General features: G+C 42.9%; 1 protein-coding gene across 5 annotated transcripts in view; it reads left to right on the forward strand.

The window, feature by feature from the left end:
- The first annotated feature begins 843 nt into the window (after positions 1-843).
- The window catches only part of adam22 (ADAM metallopeptidase domain 22), a 68,402-nt gene continuing 50,084 nt past the window's right edge, over positions 844-19,161 (forward strand). The window contains exons 1-3 of one of the 5 annotated variants that reach the window (XM_082550749.1): positions 844-1,287; positions 1,594-1,760; positions 5,123-5,199. In XM_082550749.1, coding sequence (XP_082406875.1) covers positions 1,191-1,287; positions 1,594-1,760; positions 5,123-5,199 — 341 coding nt within the window. In that variant the 5' untranslated portion in view covers positions 844-1,190. Of the gene's footprint in view, positions 1,288-1,593; positions 1,761-5,122; positions 5,200-13,201; positions 13,248-13,999; positions 14,044-14,815; positions 14,986-19,161 lie in introns of those variants that run through there. The other 4 variants (XM_082550748.1, XM_082550752.1, XM_082550750.1 and 1 more) reach the window with 4 other exon arrangements.

Genomic DNA, 19,161 nt, shown 5'->3' on the forward strand with positions numbered 1-19,161 from the left:
GCTTCAGATAACAGTAGATCAACTATAGGTACAGATCCATCTGTCAGGTCTTTGAATTATTTCTTTCTATTTCTTAAGAACATGGGTTTCAGATACTGTTCACTTGTTGTAGATTTAGCTTTCTGGGTTTTTATTTTTTAGGCCTGGTACTTTTATATCTACTTGTTACTATATTACCAAGACAGCCAATAGCCTTTTGGCAGTCATGTTGTTGGTGCAAAAATATAATTTTATTCCTGTCAAACTATTACCTTTGATATTTTTCATAGATTCGACTAAGCAAATGGAAACAAGTGTATCTTTGGCAGTAATCTACAGGTATGTAAGTGAGAGGATAAACCACGCACACTAAAAGGCCGCTGTGGTGTGATGGGTTTGTCACTGATCCTGGCTCATGCAGTGGAGTTATCAAGTGTAGGTAAATATTTATAGGTTGTTTTGAATGAGCACAAATAAATGTGGAAGCGAGTGTGTTCCTATGCCCACTGTACATTAACCGACTATGGGATCTCCAAATTTACCCGATCAACTCATCTCTGAAGGAAGATGAAGAAGCAACATCAACAAATAAGAAAATATCATTTGACTAGAGAGACAAAATGGTCATATACTCTAAATTGCACAATTTTATCTAATTGTCTTGTTTTTTTTTCCTGGGTTGGGGTGGAGGATGCCTTTTTTGGAGGCAGATGATGGAGTGAGTCATTATGATAACAACAGGCAAGACTGGGCAGGAATGGCGCTTCTGCAGCGATTTAACATGGAGGAGCTTTTATGTCGTCCCAGATAGGTCCAGTCGGCGGAAGGCCGAGCCCACATTTTCTCCTCATCCAACCTCCGCTCATATTTATGCATTAGGCGTCTCTGCAGTGAGCCACCGAACACTCATGTGTTTTAAGGAGGTGTCCCTAGATCTCCCTCCCATCCTCCCGCCCTCTCTGTTTCTCTCTCTCTCTCGCCTCCAGCATTCTCCGCGCTGCTGATCCGCGGGGTTTCGGTGCGCTCAAACGCGCTCGGCGTTCAGACTCCTAAGCACCCCCGATGGCCCCCCATCAGCGACACTGCACTAACCAGACGACCAGCCCCGGCTTGAAGCTCCCTTAGCGAAGGCAGGACCCCGAGAGTCCTCTCCTGGAATACCGCATTGTTTATAATTTCCAGCCACACAGAAAGAGAGAGAGACGGAGGAGATGGTGCTGATGATGCGCCCGCGATGGTGGATTTCCCTTTTGTGCGTCTGTGAATTGATGCACGTCGGTCACCAGAGCAGCCCTAACGCCGGAGATGGTAACTGATGCTATTTTGGATGATGCATGAATTGTTATTGCGCAGCCAAAGCGTTAAATCACTATCAAAGGGCCTGTGTTTATTTGTTAATCAACGCCTCGTCTGCTTCATGCTTCCTGAATTTAAAAACATGCACGCAACCCACAGCTGTTCCACTGTGTGAAAAGGAAATGAAAACCATCGACATTTTAATCATAACTGTTTGTGATCCGCGCGTTTCTATCACTGCTGATCTCCGCGCGGAGGAACGGGGCGCGTAATGAAGTCGGTGTTGTCCCCTTTCTCTCTATCTCTCTCTCTGTGCAGGAGACGCCTTGTCGAGCTTGAAGGCTCTTCGTGATGCGGGTAGGTTTGTCGGGAAGGAGGACACGGTGCCTCTCCGCCTGCTCTACAGCAGGCACAACCACAGCCAGATCACACAGGACGAGCTCAGCACCAGGATTAAAGCCAGCGCCAGCTCCGACTCCACGCAGGTACACAAGGTGCTTTCGTGTTGTGAGGGTGGAGTGTGCGATTGTGGAAAGATGCCTCTGTGTTTACAGTTGTCTATTTTATCCATTCAACCCCTCCCTACGTGTCCTCACGGTTGGGGGGGGGGGGGGGGATCATTATTTAGCAAGCAGGGATACAAAAAAAGGACGCTGACAACATTTTGACACGAGCAGGTCACACTAATTACACAGCCTGGAGGTGCTATATGGGTCATAAGCAAAAGAAGAAAAAAATCCCACCGCAACCTACACCCATAAAATGCTTTAAAATACTAAGATTAGTGATAGGACCTCTGAGTTCATTTATCCCCACTCAAAATGATCGACTATATGTCACCTGCTCAAACCGGATAATTAATATTTTAGCTTGCATCTCGTCCGTCCAGCTGGGTTGTTGTCTCAGCAGCTGCCTCACCTACCACCTCAAAAACGCTGCCTAATGTCCCACTAGGCAGCATTTTTCACCTTACACATGAAAACGAATGACCAGAAGCTTTCTTATTGAGCCCATGATCAGCAAACTTTGGCTTGTCACATGTATACCAGCGTCAGCATGTACTGCGAGCTGGGCGATCACTGTTGACTTAGTCTTAGAAGCGCTCTGGCCTGTCTTTTGGGTCATTTAGAAATAGGGTTGGGTTGTTTCTTTTGTCCACCAGAGGGCATTAAACTCTATTGTCAGCAAATAAAACGGGCGGTTCAGTATTTTGTATAATAATACTGTGATAATAACTACTTTAAGGACTCATTATTTTTTTTTAATGGAGCTGTTGTTTATTATGAAAAATTGATATATGTTGCTGATGTTAGCTGATCTTTTGGGTATGGCGCGGTGAATATTTTAATATTTACTCTACAGTTCTGAAAAAGGACTGGTCTCTAAAATGGCAAATTACTTAAATAAAGACATAAATATTTAAATGCCTCTGCAGATATGTATATGATTGCATATACTATGTACTATGTAATATGATTGCCTGCAGCAGCCCCTGTTTTTGGATGTTAGCGCCAAGAACCAAGAAATACACTGTAGACTTACAGGTAATAAAGAGTATGGTTGGATTACACTTCGGACATGATCACCCAGAAAATTATTAATGTTTGAAAATTATTCAGAGAGCTGTTATTGAAAACTACCAGCTGCGGAAAAGCCTGGAGGCATTTGGCTTTGCCTGCCTACCATGACTAGTACAGTGCGGTAATAGTGTAGCTGTGTTCACTGAGTCAGTTCAGTCTGCTGGGTTCCTTTCAAGGAATGAGTCAGTTAGCATTGTACAAACATGTTAAGTGTTTTTAATTTGTATGGCTTAGGCTTGAGTAAGGCTAGCCTACTCAGGGCTCAGCGAGCGGAGAGGGCTACAGATGGCATCAGGCAGGGAGGTGTTAACCCTTTGTCTCTCTCACACCTCAGCCTGAGCTGCAGCCCATTGGGTAAACAAGCTAAGTTGAACCATCTGCCGTCAGATATCATTTTAATGTTTTCCTTTTGAAGCTCATTCTAGTCTCACGGCAGGTTTGTGGCACAGGCTTGCTGTGAACTGAATTTCAGAGGTAGCGTTTCTGCAGAGCAGCACAACAGTTTTCTACGAGAGATTTTGCTCAAAATATGTCATATTTTGATCTAAACCCTCATTATTTCCTGAGTCACTCTCATTCTCTGGAGTTTACAGCCCAGGAGATGCGTTTATTTTACTCTGATATCATATTGTGCCAACTCATAGTCATAAAAGAGCTTGCGTACAGGCAGCAAGTTAAAACATCAAAGTCATAAAATGTACATTGCAAATGCAGATGATCGAGGATGGGAGGGTGAGGAGATTTGATTTGTGCTCCGAGTCTTTTAATCTCCAGAGAGCTGATGCTCGTGATGTCACTTGCGCAATGTTTGATCAGTTATTGGCTGTTTTTAGATCAACAGCCTAAAAACAAATCTGTCAGATAGTTCTGAAAATGTGCGACACACATGGAGTTATTTATAGGCTTCTCTCGCATCACCTATTTTTAAGTCGCAGACACAAACAGCACTGAATGAGCTGCGGGGAGTTCAGCAAGGTGCTCTTGTTGTTTTGGTGAAAAAACAAACACTTCCAGTGAAATCAGTCTAACTGTGTCGGTTTGCATTTCCTGCCTGCCTCTCTGCAGAGCAATGATAGGCTTATAGTCATTCTTGAACCATCACGAGTGGAAAATCAGGCTCGCCATGACTCAGAAATCAATGCGAGAGGAGTCACCAGTGGTCTCCTCATATTGGTCCTGCTAAGTCAGGATGGGATGTGCTTTCATTAACCACAATTACTGGTACCTCCTACCCTCGTGGATACAATCTGCCAGATTAGATTTCATCAAAGTGTGGAATTGCCATTTGCACATGCTCTTGCACACACCCACACAACCTCTTAACTGCTCATATATGCATTGACCGGCACAGGCACGCTCCTGCAGACAATAGAGTCTGTGATCACTGGGGACATCAGGCTATCCTTGGGTGAGCACAGGGGCACTTCCTGAAATGACAGCCTACACACACACACACACACACACACACACACACACACACACACACACACACACACACACACACACACACACACACACACACTTTCTCCTTTGTTGTCATGTAGTGTCCAGTCTGTAAAGCAGGTAGCCCAAGCCTCAGGGAGACGGTAAGCCATGCTTAAGGTCTCCACTGGGGCTTTACTGGACCTAAAGGAATTACTGTGGGGAGTTATTATTGACCCAGGGGGCACACCCCATACAATATGTGTCCAAGACTTGGAATGAATCAGACCCTCCCCCAGCCACATCAATCAAACAGAGTTCATGCACTTAGAGATGAAGCAGTGATCGGTGAAGAAACATTAAATGAGTCGGCGTAGGGTTAGATTTTTTTTTCTTTTTGATGGTGAACTTAATTCACTTCAATTCAATTTTATTGTTCAGCTGTATTTATATAGCATGAAATCACAGCAACATTTGTCTTAAGGTGCTTTATATTGTAAGGTAAAGACCCTTCAATAATAGAACCCCCCCCAAATAAACAATTGATCCCAGTGAACAACCACTTGGTGACAGAGGGAAGGAAAAACTCAATTTTAGCAGGAAGAAACCTCCGGCAGAACCATGCGCAGGGAGGTGCAGGCATTTGCTGTGACCAGTTAGGGTTATGTGTGTGTGCAGACTTGGCTTACTTCATTCCTGCAGCTAATCGGTGCTATAAACACACAATGCAGCCGTCCATCAGTGTAGATGAGACTTATCCATGTCTATGATACTGAACTTCACCATGCATGTGATAACGGGGACTTTAGAAACAGCGTGCAGCTTCTCTTCTCTGTCTTTTTTAGGTGAACCATGTGGCCCAAGCGAGCTTTCAAGTTGACGCTTTTGGTCGGAAGTTCATTTTGGATGTGGAACTGAATCAGTGAGTATTTCATTATTAAATCTGTCTGTCTTTGTTTGTCTGTGTGTCTGTGCTTGTATGTCACTGTGCCTGTCTGGGTTTCTACTGGGCGCTCCGCTCACAGTCCAAAGACAGGTTTAGGTTAATTAGCGATTCTTAATTGGGCGCGGATGTTCTCTCTTTGTTGGTCCAGTTCCAGCACATCCCTAAGTTGGAGAGGCAAAAAAACAAACAAAACTGGACACACGGATGCATCTTGTGAAAGCAAAGGTTGCCTCATTTTCCAGGAAAAGACTGTAGTGTGAGCTTGCTTGTTGAAATAACTGCTTCAGGTGTCAAACTTGTGTTTCTCAGTGCCTCTTGTTCTTGTTTAGCATGAATCCCCCCAAGTGCATGTTGCACATTAAACTAGTGATGACTTCAGTGTTAAATTGAAGTAGGTCACTGTGGTGCTGCAGTGCTGTTTATTACCTGTTTTAGGGAATGCACATAACTGTACCACAGCAGCTGCTCTGTGGATAAATGCATACAGTGTGTGTGTGTGTGTGTGTGTTAGCGTGTTTGGAACCGGTCAGTTTTGTGTGTGATATAGAGGTTCCATCATAATAGGAAGTGATTTACAGTAAAGGCTCGAGCACAGCCCTGTCAGACACTAATATTGATCACAGCTGTGCTGATGGAAAGTAAGCTCCTCTCTCTCTCTCTCTCTCAGCTCTTCTTCTGTTTCTACAGCTTTCACATTTTAGTGTCATCCTCTCTAAACCTTTCCCTGTTCTTGTTTTGCTTTGGCTCCAGTCTGCCACTTTTACAGTCCATGTTTGTCTCATTTATCCCAAAAGCTTGTGAACTTGGCATGTGCATACAGTGAAGCTGCCTACTCATCACAGCGGAAGTCACTCTCTTGCTGAGTAAAATGTTACATCAGAGGAATTCCCAGGTTTAGAGGATAGCCTGCAACTCCCTGAGTGACATGTTGGCCTGTTATGGGTGCATGCATACATCTACGCATGTATGTTTGTACTGTTTAATGCAGACTGCTATCCTTCTCTATACAGGCAGTGTTATAAAGGTAACGAAATAAGTGAAAAGAGAAAAACGCAATAATGACACGAACAGGCAGTTTGCAGTTTGAAGGAACAACGGTGACAAACAGGAAGTAAACATGACACAGTTGGACTCATGTGCATCAAGAGTGATTTCAGCAGGAGTGGAGAGAGATACGAAAGGTGTCAGATCCTCCGGTTTAGCGCTAAAGGACTCAGGATCCAGCCTTCTTATGATTAGATTAACATGGAGTGCTATAAAAAAGTACGCATATGGATAAATGAATATAAAAGAGGGGTGTTTAGGAAGGTTCAGGGCCTCTAGGGCTGAGAGCAACATTGGAAGAAGGGAGTTCACATTATTAGCAGGATAAATTATTTGGATGCAGCCAGTTAGAGGTAGGCGAGTCTCCTCACCCTCACCTTCAATCAGGTTCTGCATTGCCTGTTGGGGTATGCCCCTTAGAATCTGAACCTCGGAGAGCCGATCCAGACTTCCTGTACGGAGATAACTGGCTGATCCACACAGAGAGCCGTACAGCTGTGTGCAGCTGTTCCAGATCTGTTACACCCAATAATAGTAAGAGACTGAGATCAGTACGATCGAGCATCACGCTGTCTTTTTTTATCCTTCGACAGAAATGAAATGATTTTTTAGGGAACATATTAGAATGTATTAAAAATATAAATTAACTGATAATAGGTTAATTCCTTTAATCACGTTCGGAATAAAAACATTTAACATTTCCTATTTGAATTTCCTGCTTTGTGAAGGTGAACTTTTGCAAACTCTTAACATCAAATTTTTTTAATTCATGATGATTTTTTATGATAACGTTATTTTAAAAAGAACAGTGAGGACACTTAATCGATAATTGATTTGTAAAAATTTTAAATTCTTGTTGACGATTAAGAATTTTATTTCAATTGAATATCTTTGAGTTTTTAAGCTGTTGATGGAACAAGAAATAAGTTGTTGCTATGCATGTTTGCATCTTTGTCCCAGTGCCAGCTGTCTTCATTCATGAAAGAAGAGCTTCAGTTTCCCTCCGTCTCACCTGAGACCTCCTCTTCCAACTCTCGTCTCCCTCCTGTCTACTGTCACTCCTCTGTGAACTGATCCCCTGCATGACAGCCACACTGATTTTGTTTACAGATAGCTTTCATCCCAGACAGAATAAACCCAGTTGATATGTGAGTGGGTGCAGGAGTGGGAGCATTTTTAGCTGAATGAGCCAACACTGGTTTTTGGCTCCCTGTAACAAAGCCTCGTTCTCTCAGTTTGATCAATGAGTGCTGTGCATTTTTCTGTGTTTAGCTGTTGCCATGAGCAATCAAGAGTGGTGGGATTTTTTTTTTTCCCCCAGTTTTCACTGTCGACTGTGTCAAGTGCTACATTACATGTTATTATCATCGTTTTTCTTTCTGTGCCTGGAGTTAATGCTTTGCTGATAGACTGTGAATAATAGAGGAGCGTGGGTGTTTTGTTATAAAATCATATGCCTTATGCTTTTTAGACACATGTTGGATACTATATGTATTTTTTTTTAGTCTAGTCCTCTTAATGTCAGATGGAAAAAAGCATGATTGGAGATGCCATGTGAGATGAGTTGCTCTGTAGGTGACTGTGTCGCTTTTATCTTTAGTTTAATGTCCCGACAAATTCTAGATTCATGACATTTGTGATCCTCTCCCTTGCTTTTGGTGATCCCCTGACTTTCTGCCTACATCCATCACATCACTGATAAATACCAGATGATGTTTTCACCTCAGTTTTATTACACACACAGTATACACTGATCAACCACAACAATAATAACCTTCATCTTGTTACAATACAATGTTCTTTTGGGTCACACCAACCATCTAAACATGATCAAGTGCTCACCCCACCTCATAGCAGTGATGCTCACTGATGGTAGCAGTCTCAGCCAGCACCTCTGAGAGTGCAAGACGCAGAGCAGGCTTCAAACTCTCAACATCCCAGGCGAGATGTCCATTTGTGGAATCGGCCGAAACAAAGACTGATCCACAGAGACTCCTCCTGACAACCCTCCAGACCCAAAACGCAACCCACATCCCGGTGTTACACCCTACAGCAGACCCGTGTCCGTCCTCTGGTGGGCTGTATTTTTTTGTTTGTTTTGTTTTTAATGATAGAGACCAACACTATATAAAGTGAGCGATGTTGTTGTGGCTGAGTGGTATGTTTTCAGATCTATCCTGTCGTGCATTGATCGTGTTCGTAATCACGACCGGGATCCCATTGTGCACTCTGCAAAAAGGCTTGAAAATGTGTTTCGTGTCACAGAACCTGGATCTAGACATTTTGTTTAGAGAAGAAATGCCCCTCTCTTCTGTGCTCACATGAACTAAATACATAATTGTGTGTGCTTTAGTCTTTGATGCTTTCATCAGTAACATGCCGTATTGACACGAGCCACCCATCTGAACTGTGGCAGTGTATAGAGAGGAAGTCAGGAGGGGGGTTGGTGGGTCATGAGGTCTTTATACCCTTTCTCTGTCTTTGTCTTCCTCCAGTCCTGCATCTCAGCAACTGCCTGCAATTTTCCATTCATAGGACAAGAGTAAGCTGAAAATGTGAAAAGGGTTGGGGGTTGTCTCTCTTTTTTCAATCATCCTCATTTCCAACACACACACACACACACACACACACACACACACACACACACACACACACACACACACACACACACACACACAAAAATCGTCACCCTTGATTGCCCCACACCCACTCTCCACACAGCCCTACCCCTGCTACCTCTTACCCCACCCCTCCCACCTGCTCTTGCTGAATAATAGATGTCGCTATAACATTAAAAGGGGAGTGTGCACAAGACGGCTTCTTTCGTCGTCCATCACGTGAAGAAGGGAAAACATTTAAGTGATATATGTTTACACTTCTACGCATGACCCCGACACATACACCGACTCTGTTTTAGTCCAGCAGCTACAGTATAAAGTTTGATGTTTGGTTATTTTGTGTCATTCATTTTTACGACAACTATAAATCTAACATTATTCATGGACATGTATCACAAGTTGGCAAATGTATGCAACAAAATAAACTCTTTAGAGATTAAATCCCCCACCCCTCCCCCCCAATAAATGTATTTATTGATGAATAAGTTGGCAGAATTAAAATATGACACTATGTTAGCATGTTAGTGTGTGTGTCTGACGCATCGCGGAAAATGTGGTAAAATGTGGTCCGGGAAACAAACCTGCAGTACTGCAGTTTCTCCACAAAGGTGGTTTTCAGCACATTAGCAGATGTTTATGTGTATGTCTGTGGAAACATTTTGCCAGCAAGGGGGTTACACACCTGCAAGAAAAGTCTTATTACACAGTGTTGCAGGTATGGAGGTGAAAAAAAAAAAATCAGGGGTGGGTAATTGATTTTCCCAGGGGTCTACATGAGGCCCTGGGACTGTTGTGGAGGGCCACACCAAGAAGCTGAACTCAGTTCTGCTTGATATTAGTTTGATCTCTTTATAAACTTGTTGGTGACGCTCTCCACAACAGTACCAGTTTCTCATATGGCCCCTTTGGGAAAATGAATTGCCCACCCTCAGGATTGTTTTTACTAACTTTTAAGCACTCGGGTTAGGCAAAATCTGGTTCTGGCTTTGGAAATGTAAAGAAAAACAATATGCAGATGGAGAAGATGTAATTTGGAAATGATAAACCTACTTATACAGCGCTTTTCTACTCTATCTGAGTGCTGCTTCAGACAGCGTATCTTATTCCGCCGTTTACACAAATTCAAACAAGCACTTTTTTAATGTTTAAGTGCTTTCTAAGTAACATTCAGATGCATTTACACTCATGAACGCATCAGGAGCAATCTGGGCTTCAGTATCTTGCCCAAGGAAGCATTTTGGCAGCCAGGGATCAAATGGGGAGGGTTGCGTCAGGATCAACCAGAATGAGATTTCCCAACTAGATCGATCAGGGGCCAGCAGGGTGCAGGTGGAAATTGTTGTAGTGTTGGCTGAAGATAAAGGAAGAGAAAAGTGTGGATGGAGTTTTAGGATGAAAGTGCACAGGTGAGAGAAGTGACTCATAGATGTAGCGAAGGAGGACATGCAGAGGGTTGCAGTGACAGAGGAGGGATAGGGATGCGGTGAAGTGGAGATGGATGATCTGGTGTAGTGACCCATAAAGCGATGGTATTCCTAATGAAGAAGATTATGAATAAACCGGCAGTATATGATGACATTATGACTGCATAAATAAATATAAAGTCATCTTCCTACCTGATTGTGTTCTAAAATTGTAGACACTTCCCATCATGTTTTTCTGATATCAAACATTATAATTACTGTATCATCAACAAATCATAGTGTATGACTACCAGCAGCCAATACCAGCCTGGCTGTGCTAGTGTGTATGGTTACTGTGTGTTTATGTTTGTGTGACAAAAATAGAGAAAAGCTGAAGACACTGAACATATCTGAATCATTTAGTATTCGTGCAGCATGCAGAATATGTACGTATGAAAATATGTGAGTGCAGACAGGAGAGGAGAGCTTCGTACATCCAGCTGGGACTGGAGTGTTTCGTAACCTCGCCTGTGTTATGAAATAAGCGGCTGCAGCAGCTTCAAGAGCCGAGGGCTTCTCCTGCTCTTTGTTGACACTGACAGACACTCAGTTTTGTTATTTCTACAACTGTGTCAAGTCTGCTTTTTCTGCATTCAGACAAATTCTTTATGCTAATGCGAGAGGTCAATTACAGGCAGTGCTAAATGCATTATTCATCTGTGTGAAGGCAGCGTGCACCAGGGAGAGCAGTGTTGGTGGGGAGGGGGCGGGCTGGAGGCAACAGTGCTCCAGTATAACCACAGAGTCCTTCCAGATAAATGTGTTAGGCAGGGAGCTAACCAAACATCCCATGGTTCAGTGGTTTGATGAATGAGTGACTACACGTTGGTGCATCTGTACATCAGCAGGATTGTGTGTGTGAAGAGCAATAAGACATGAACTCTTAAAAGCTGCAGAGTCTTTGTGTGTATCGTCTCGCTGGGTCTCAGGTGCAGAAGAGGCACGTAAAGTGCGGTCTTAATGAGAGATAACTAAAAAGGATTGAAAGGAGTGGTGCTCAGACAGAATGAGAGAGGATCAATACTTAAAAGGGGGAAAATTAGGAAGAATAATACAAAGAGAGAAAGGTACATGACGTGCTTTCACCCACTTTTGTTGGTGATTTTAAATTGAATACTAAATTTGATATTTAAACTTAAGCAGAATGATTTATTAATGTTTGCAACAATTTACTGTTATTTATGGAAATTTTAATGCCAAATAAAGGATGTTTTTTTTCACATTTTTGCACTTGATATTGAAATAAACTCACTGCGCCTGTGTTTAGACAACAGCACAATGTTTGTACACACACCTATGAGCGCTATTTGGGGATTGCGCCCACATACCTCTGGCCCCAGGTGTCTTCTGTGCCGATGTGAGGGAGATTATTAGCCAATAAACCTGAACAAACCAGTTTGCTATCTTTTATTTTTTGCAAATAAATTTAATCGAGGCTTGACAAATGTGTTGAATGCTGTTTCTTTCACACATTTTTGCAAATCTGTTTTTGCAAATAATTCCAATCATGCATTCTTGCATCCTTTTGTTGTGATGATAAGAGGTTTGATCATAAGTTACAGGTGTCAGCACTTGTGCCTTTGTAGTATGTGCTGAATCTCTGTTGTACTTTGGCGCGGTCTGTCCTGTGAAAGAGATTTGGGACTTTGCCGTGATATTAGATGCAAAGTGATTTATATTGTAAGTTAAAGACCCAGCAGTAATACAGAGAGAACCCCAACGATCAGATGACTCCCTATAAGCAAGGACTTGGCAACAGATGCAAGGACAGAAGGCATACTGGAAGAGAGCCAGAGATTACTAACTAATGATTAAATATAGTTGCAGTGAGTGATGTTGAGTGATGAAGAAACACTCAGTGCGTCATGGGAAGCCCCCAGCAGCCTGCGCCTATTCCAGCATAACTAAGGGAGAATTCAGGATCACCTGAGCCAACCCAAACTATATGCTTTATCAAAAAGGAAAGTTTCAACCCTGATCTTATAATTAGAGAGCGTGTCTATCTCCTGAATCCAAACTGGGAGCTTGAAAGCTGAAGGCTTTGCCTCCAATTCTACTTTTAATAACCCTTGAAACCACAAGTAAGCCTACAGTCTGGGAACAAAATGCTTTATTGGGGAAATATGATGCTGTGAGGTCAGATCAAATGGGGCCTGATTATTCAAGACCTTGTATATGAGGAGATAAATAGTAATAATAATAATGCATAAATAACTGTGATCCTTCAGTTTGATTTTTTAAGAAAAGAAGAAAAGGTCCCAGTGAAGTAAATCCGATGAGCAGGGTGAGTGGTGAGCTAAGGTCTGCGCATGTTTTAGGAGCTTGTTGAAATCACAGGGACAGAGTAAGTGCTCATAATGAGACAACCACAGAGCCTTCTAAAAATAACCACAGCTCTGAAGGTGGTCTAGATTTATCTGAGAAGATCCTCTTGAAGGGGAGCTCAGCCAAGTTCAAACAAGCTAACTTTTTAAAAATTATATCTCATACATTTCTTTACAACTCTTTTGCGAATGTTTTTAATATATATTTTTAGCTTGGAGAAGAAAGGAAAACTGAGAGCAAGATCAGAGGGAAGATGCACAGTAAACTGCCTCGATATATGTGCCACCTACTCCACCCAGTGAGCTAAACTGGTGGTCAAGAATAAAATACCAAAGCTAACAAAACGAAATGATTATCCCGTGCAAAAGTTTGTTTTAAGTCACTAACAGAGAGATGGCAGGTTGTTGTTGTTAAAACACAAAATATTTTGTATAAGTGACGTTGGTTGCCGAGTAGCCTGCTGGAGTTACTGTAAGGTATAACATTAGTTACATTATGCTAGCTTAAGCTAACACAACATTAGCTTAGCTGATTGAGCAAAGCTGATTTCACCACAGCTGTGTCAAACAAAATGGTAAAGTATATTTCAGGATAACCCTAGAACGATATTGTTTTGAATGCTGTGTGATTTTGAGTTTAAATTCACACACCTTAAATTCTTTAGGCGCTGTCTTTTTTGTGTGTCACTGAATTGAAAGTATTTCCTCCCTTGTCTGAAAACCATGATAGCATCAGTAAGAAAGTCCTGCCTTTGTTATTGATGTGTTGGAGCAGGGCTGTGTTGGCAGGTGCATGTTCTTTGCCGTCTTCTTCATGTTGTTTTCTTTGTTAGATAGAGTAGGTAGATAGTCTTGTTTTCATCATTTTGACATAGAAAGATCCTGGAAGGCATCATAAGTATCTGTTCTGGTAACATCGCTAGTGCAAATGTCCCCCCCCTCCTCGTGACCTGGAAGTCCAGGATGTCCACGATGGAGACAAAACTAATTAAAACTCTCCTCCAATGTTATTAATGGTTCAAAACTCCACCGGGTATAACTGAGGTAGAATTTTCCAAACTTATTATTGATTTAACTTTTTAACTGAGTGGCAAAACATGGCAAGGTAGTTACTCCTGGGCCTCAGTCACTCAGAGTAGCTGTAAATGAACAAAACATGAAGTTTTTACCTTTTTTCCATACTAAAGAGAGATATTTTCCTAAAATGTTGTTCTTTGTATTGATGATTCAGCTGGAAGATTTGCCCATCTAAGTTTTGGCAGCATTTTAAAATGCCAGTTATCTAACAGTGTCTGATTTTTCTTCTAGAACTCTAAACTTTTAAAATATCTCCTTCCTACTTATGCTGGAGAAGCTCAGTGGGAGTAGCTGGTGGGTCTCAGAGTATTTTTTTTTACCTGACAATGATCTCTTGTTCACTCAGAGAACAAATAAGTGCATCAAAGTGCCATTGAGACTTTGCGTGACTTTCAGTGGATTTTGTGGCATTTGCCACTTGATCCCTAAAATGTGAGTAGGCATCGAGTAGCTTGGGAATTATTGCTCTGTGTCTCTGTGCTGTGCATGTGCCTGCATGTATGCAATTATTGCTCATCCTTACATCTTCATATTTGTATAATTTAATGATCTCTCATGTCCCGTTCCAGAATAGTCTATCATCCAGCCACAAATCAGATCTCTCCATCCCGATGTTGCTACAACCAGCTTTTCTCCTTTTCCACCTCCATCCTGGTTTCCCCTTTTCTATTCCCGGGCTCTGTAATTTATTACAGAGAGGCGTGATCAGATTTACGGCAAAGTTAATGAGAAAAACACTGAGAGGGGTGTGTGTGTGTGTGTGAGAGAGAGAGAGACAAAGAAAGAAGCAAAGGGAGTTTGGAAAGAGGTAAAAGGACAGAGGGAGGTATGAGGGTGTCCTTCATGCACCCTTGAGTTTGTGGGTGGGTTGAGTAAGTGCAGGAGATGGGGAGAGATACGGAGAGCACGCATGATAGAGATAGGTACTTGAAAGGAGTTTCATAAAAAAAAAACCTCCTCTCCTCTCCTCTCGCCTCAGGCAGAGCTCCTCACTGTGATCCTTGTCAAACCTCTCTCTCTCTCTCTCTCTCTCTCACATGCAAGCACTTAAGCTCATAGCTTTAGCTATCACATTGGGGATTATGTTTGTGTGTGTGTGTATGTGTGTATGAGCTAATATAGTGCTCACAGGTAGTATATTACAGATTGTGTTTGCTAAGAGGCTCATTGGCACATCCAGGACTGTGTATTTACAGTCTGTTCTGGCTATGAGGCGGCGAGCATCTGTGCTTGGAGGTGAGCGGGATTAATGTAGGAGAACAAATAGCATCGGGGATGTACATAATAGTAATGCGTGCTGCGGCCGAGGAAGGTGAGGCAGTTTGGAAGTCCTTCAGAGCTTCTGTGCAAATTTGTGAGAAGAGTGAGGAAGATTGAGTCTTTGGAAAGCAATACTTGTTTTCTCTGTTGTGCTTTAAAGCAGTGGTTTTGGTTGCTGTAATAAATTCTTCTATTCAGGGTGGACATTTGGATGTTTTTCTCATACAAAGTCAGCGTGAGTGGTAGCAGTCCTTGTATTGAAGGTTTACTTGGTTCTGAGTCAGTTTGACTTATGCAGTTATTTTTCGTTTAGTATAAAAAGAGTAAATGTCAGCTCCATTCATCATTAGGGTTCATGCTTTTGGGAAGATGAATGGCTGTAATATCACAGCATATCACAGTAAGGCGTCCGGTAATTGTTGGAATTTATCAGTCTGGACTGAATTGGCAGGCCGATTGACCAGCTGACGCTATCGTGTCTATGCTAAGCTGCCATTTAAAGGACAGGGCTTGTGTTGCAGATACCCAAGCATCCTCTTGGTTTATCATCCTTTCTCCCCATATTCACATTATTTATCCCCCAGCCTGCCTCTCCCACCCTTTCATTCCCCCTCTCCTATGCTGGGCCATCTCACTCAGTGTGGAGGATTAGTGAAGACAAAGAGAGCTCCTGGAGCCGGCTCTTGTTGAAGACAGAAACAGGAGGTAGACTGTTGTTCTCCCAGCAGGAAAAGATACTAATACCTCACCAAAGACTATTGTCTCAGATAGCTTACCCATTTTATTCTTTCACGCTGAAGTGCGGTTTACTGTCAGGAGATGAACTGCTTAACAAAATTTACCAGCCTACAAAATCCGATGTGTAGATGGAGACCAACATTACCACCAAATACAGACAGAAATGCAAACACATAAAATCACAGGGTGTATTAAATTGATACACATTTTTGGGGGGATATACCTTAGTAGTTATTACTACTCAGTCCCAAGTGTGCAGGTCTCCAAAGTCTCTTTGTCTCCATTATCCTCTCTCTACATGACATGGTGTTCACTAGCCATGTACGTGCTGTCACAGATAGAGCTTTGCATGTTCTCCTTAGTTCCTGCAAAATCCCCAGTCTCTGCATAATTCAGGAGTCAGCTCTGGTTGTCCTGTATGTTGCGTGCTATAGACCTAAGTGCGCAATGATGCCAAGAAAGTAGGAATACTGTATAGCTTTCCATCCTTGTTTATTACCTCTACCAAGGAAGTTATGTAACTGTTTTTTTAACTGGTTTAAAAAGAAACTTACAGATTTGCATGAAAACTTTACTTTGCCTTTTCTTTTTCTTTAAAGTTTTCAAATAGGGCAGAATTATGCATTTTGAAATATATATTAGTACATGCATTGGAATAAATATCACAGGCTAATGTGGATAAAGACATCCCCCCCCTCTCATTTCTTACATGGGTTAAAAGGAATTTCAGTCTTGGCAGTCCGGGGCGGCTCTTGTTTGTGAGCATCAGTATTCCCTCTGCAATAAGAGCAGGGGTCCCAGGGAGTCTGCTGGTGGAACTACAAGCCTGATAAGTGATTGGAGAGTGAATGAATTATAGCCTGGAGACCTGTAATGAGGCCTCAGTGGGAGACAGGGGTGGGGAGTGGTGGGCAGGTGAAAGCAGCTGCAGCTTTCCCCAAAGAGAACAACCCCTCCTCAGTTTTTTCTTCTTTTTCTTTTGCCTTTTCACATCTTTATTTCTCTTACGCACCTTTCCATCTCCCTGCCTCCCCCTCATGCTTTCTCTTGTGCACTTATCCTTCCTCAGCACTCCCCCCATGCTCATTACAGACGCCTGACACAGCACATATGCCGTCCTTTGTGTGTCCTTATGTGTCCTTTTATTACTGGGTTAAATGTCAAATCCATACATGGAGTCCATTTGATGACAGCAGTGCCTGTATGCTTATGTGTCGCTGTGTCGCTATATGTGGTTAAATTTGCTGTTTTTCAGCATCTTATTGTGTTTGTGTGTTTTTGGGTGTTGAGTTTATTAAGAAGGTCCTTTTGAAAAGCCTGTGTGAAAGCAGTGAAAAGCCTGGTACCCCAACACTTCTGCCAATCCACTCGCTCACACGCACAAACATTAGTCCTGCCAATCAAGCCTTTTAGTGCTCTTTTTCATCCCAGCGCCACCGCAGTGCTCGGCGACACAGATCGTGAGAGGAATTTTAGACCACGCAGAAACTTCGTTTATGTGTGCGTGCATGGCTCACCTCAGGAGATTGGACGGGGTTGCCACAGCAGATGTCTTTGCCCAGAGCAACTCACAACAAAAATGCTTTAAAGGAAGGCTGAAGTTTTGATGTGATGGACTCATTGCTTCTCGCTGCTTCAGTCACTTTTTACCTTTGCAAAGGGCCATTTAATGAAGTTGAATAAGCCTTTTTAGAACAACAATTTCCCAACTGAAGCTGCATCAGTGCTCTTATGTTTCCACTGGTTCAGTGTGTGTGAGTGTTTGATGGAGCGGGGGGTTGGCTGACATTAAAATGTAGAGGGAGATGTGATTGCTATGTAAATGGCTGTTCTAGGTTGGCTATGAAACACCGTGGGCTGTAAGCGAAGCGTCTGTGGCTCTGCCTCCAAAATCTCCTCCAGGGCTGATTGACAGCTGTACGCCAGCTCTTAGACAGATGTTGCTGCGGCAGCAGGGCCAAGAAGACTCTCTTCAATTACAGCTGAGGATAAGCAGACTATTTATAAAAGCAATGAGCTGAGAGGCAGACGCTGAATGAGACAGAAAATGAGCGAAAGCTGTGGTTGCCTGTTTGTACTGTCCCTGTTGCAGGCGCACATCTGGACTGCACAGATACTCTCACGTGCCAGACACAGCACAAATATGGCAACGAGCCACGTTATTAAAAGTGACAGGTGATTGATCATCTCGTTATAATGCAGCGTTTCCCTGGATGCATGTTGATCTTAGGCTGGAACATTGATGCCGATCAAGCACACCTCGTCATGGCAACTGCACTCTCCTCCAGAGGGAGAGAGGGGTGGATTTTCCCTTTACATCCCCCCAAAATATCAGGAACAGCAAAAGGAACATGACAAAGAGGAAAAAGCAGTGACTCAGCCTGTAAAATCCCAGATCCCCCCATTTGTTCAAGCATCTGCGGGATGTGCTGGTGGACGCCTGACAAACACAACCCAGAAAATCTGATGCCAACATCCAACATTCAGGCACTGCAAACCACCCCACTGGATCTGATGTTCTGGCAACAAGAAGGAGGGGGCGGGGTACATAATACAAGGTGCATGATTTGGCTGATTTTGTGTGAATAGGTGCATGATTTAGACTACTTAACAAACTAAAAGTAATAGATTAAAGGTCTTAAATGGATCTGTTTGTGTTCCTGGCAACGACATCCTAAGCCTCATTTTTACAAACCACATTTCCCTGATCATCATTTACGTTGCGGATTTGCAGCAGAAGGCTACCGCATGTAAACAGTTTATTTCTGTCACATTATCTGTTTGATGGCACATAAAGACGTAGCTCTCAGTTACACATTTATACATGCGCGCTCATCTTAAGCAGGGGCGGGGTGTGGGCGGGTGGGGGATCTCTCTACATAAGAGTGTGTCGGTGTGGGGGATGGGGGTGAGGCTGAGTTTGCGTCTTTGTCTGCTCAATAAATTATTTAAATCCCACAACAATTAAAGCTGAAATCTGTTATCGGCATCATCCATTAGGAGCCTGTGTTGGTGCCTTGATGCCTCGCTCGCTTTCCCCCCCGTCAGGGCTCAGCATGGGCCCGGACAAAGATCACAAGCTCTGAATCTTAAACACACATCCCAGCAGAACAAAGGCTAACAGTGCACTCCTGTGACCCGAACACTCTTGAACACGCCAAATGTCTTCATCACGGGAGTGCATGAATATGTTCACTGTGCTGTTTTTTTTTTATGTCAAATGTTCACCGTGTCTCCAGAGTCACGGTGTGTTTAATTTGCACTGTGAAGGTTTAGTCTGAGGTGATGTTTGCTCCATGCATGCTCTATTTTTCTTTCCTTTACAGACGTGATGGCTGTGCATGGGATATCTGTTAGGATCCCGAGCGCTCTATTCACACCTTGTGTTCCGTCTCTTTCCCTTCCTTCCGTGCC

The sequence above is a fragment of the Aulonocara stuartgranti genome (genome assembly GCF_965226115.1).
Source record: "Aulonocara stuartgranti genome assembly, chromosome: 11".
NCBI classification, from domain to species: Eukaryota; Metazoa; Chordata; class Actinopteri; order Cichliformes; family Cichlidae; genus Aulonocara; species Aulonocara stuartgranti.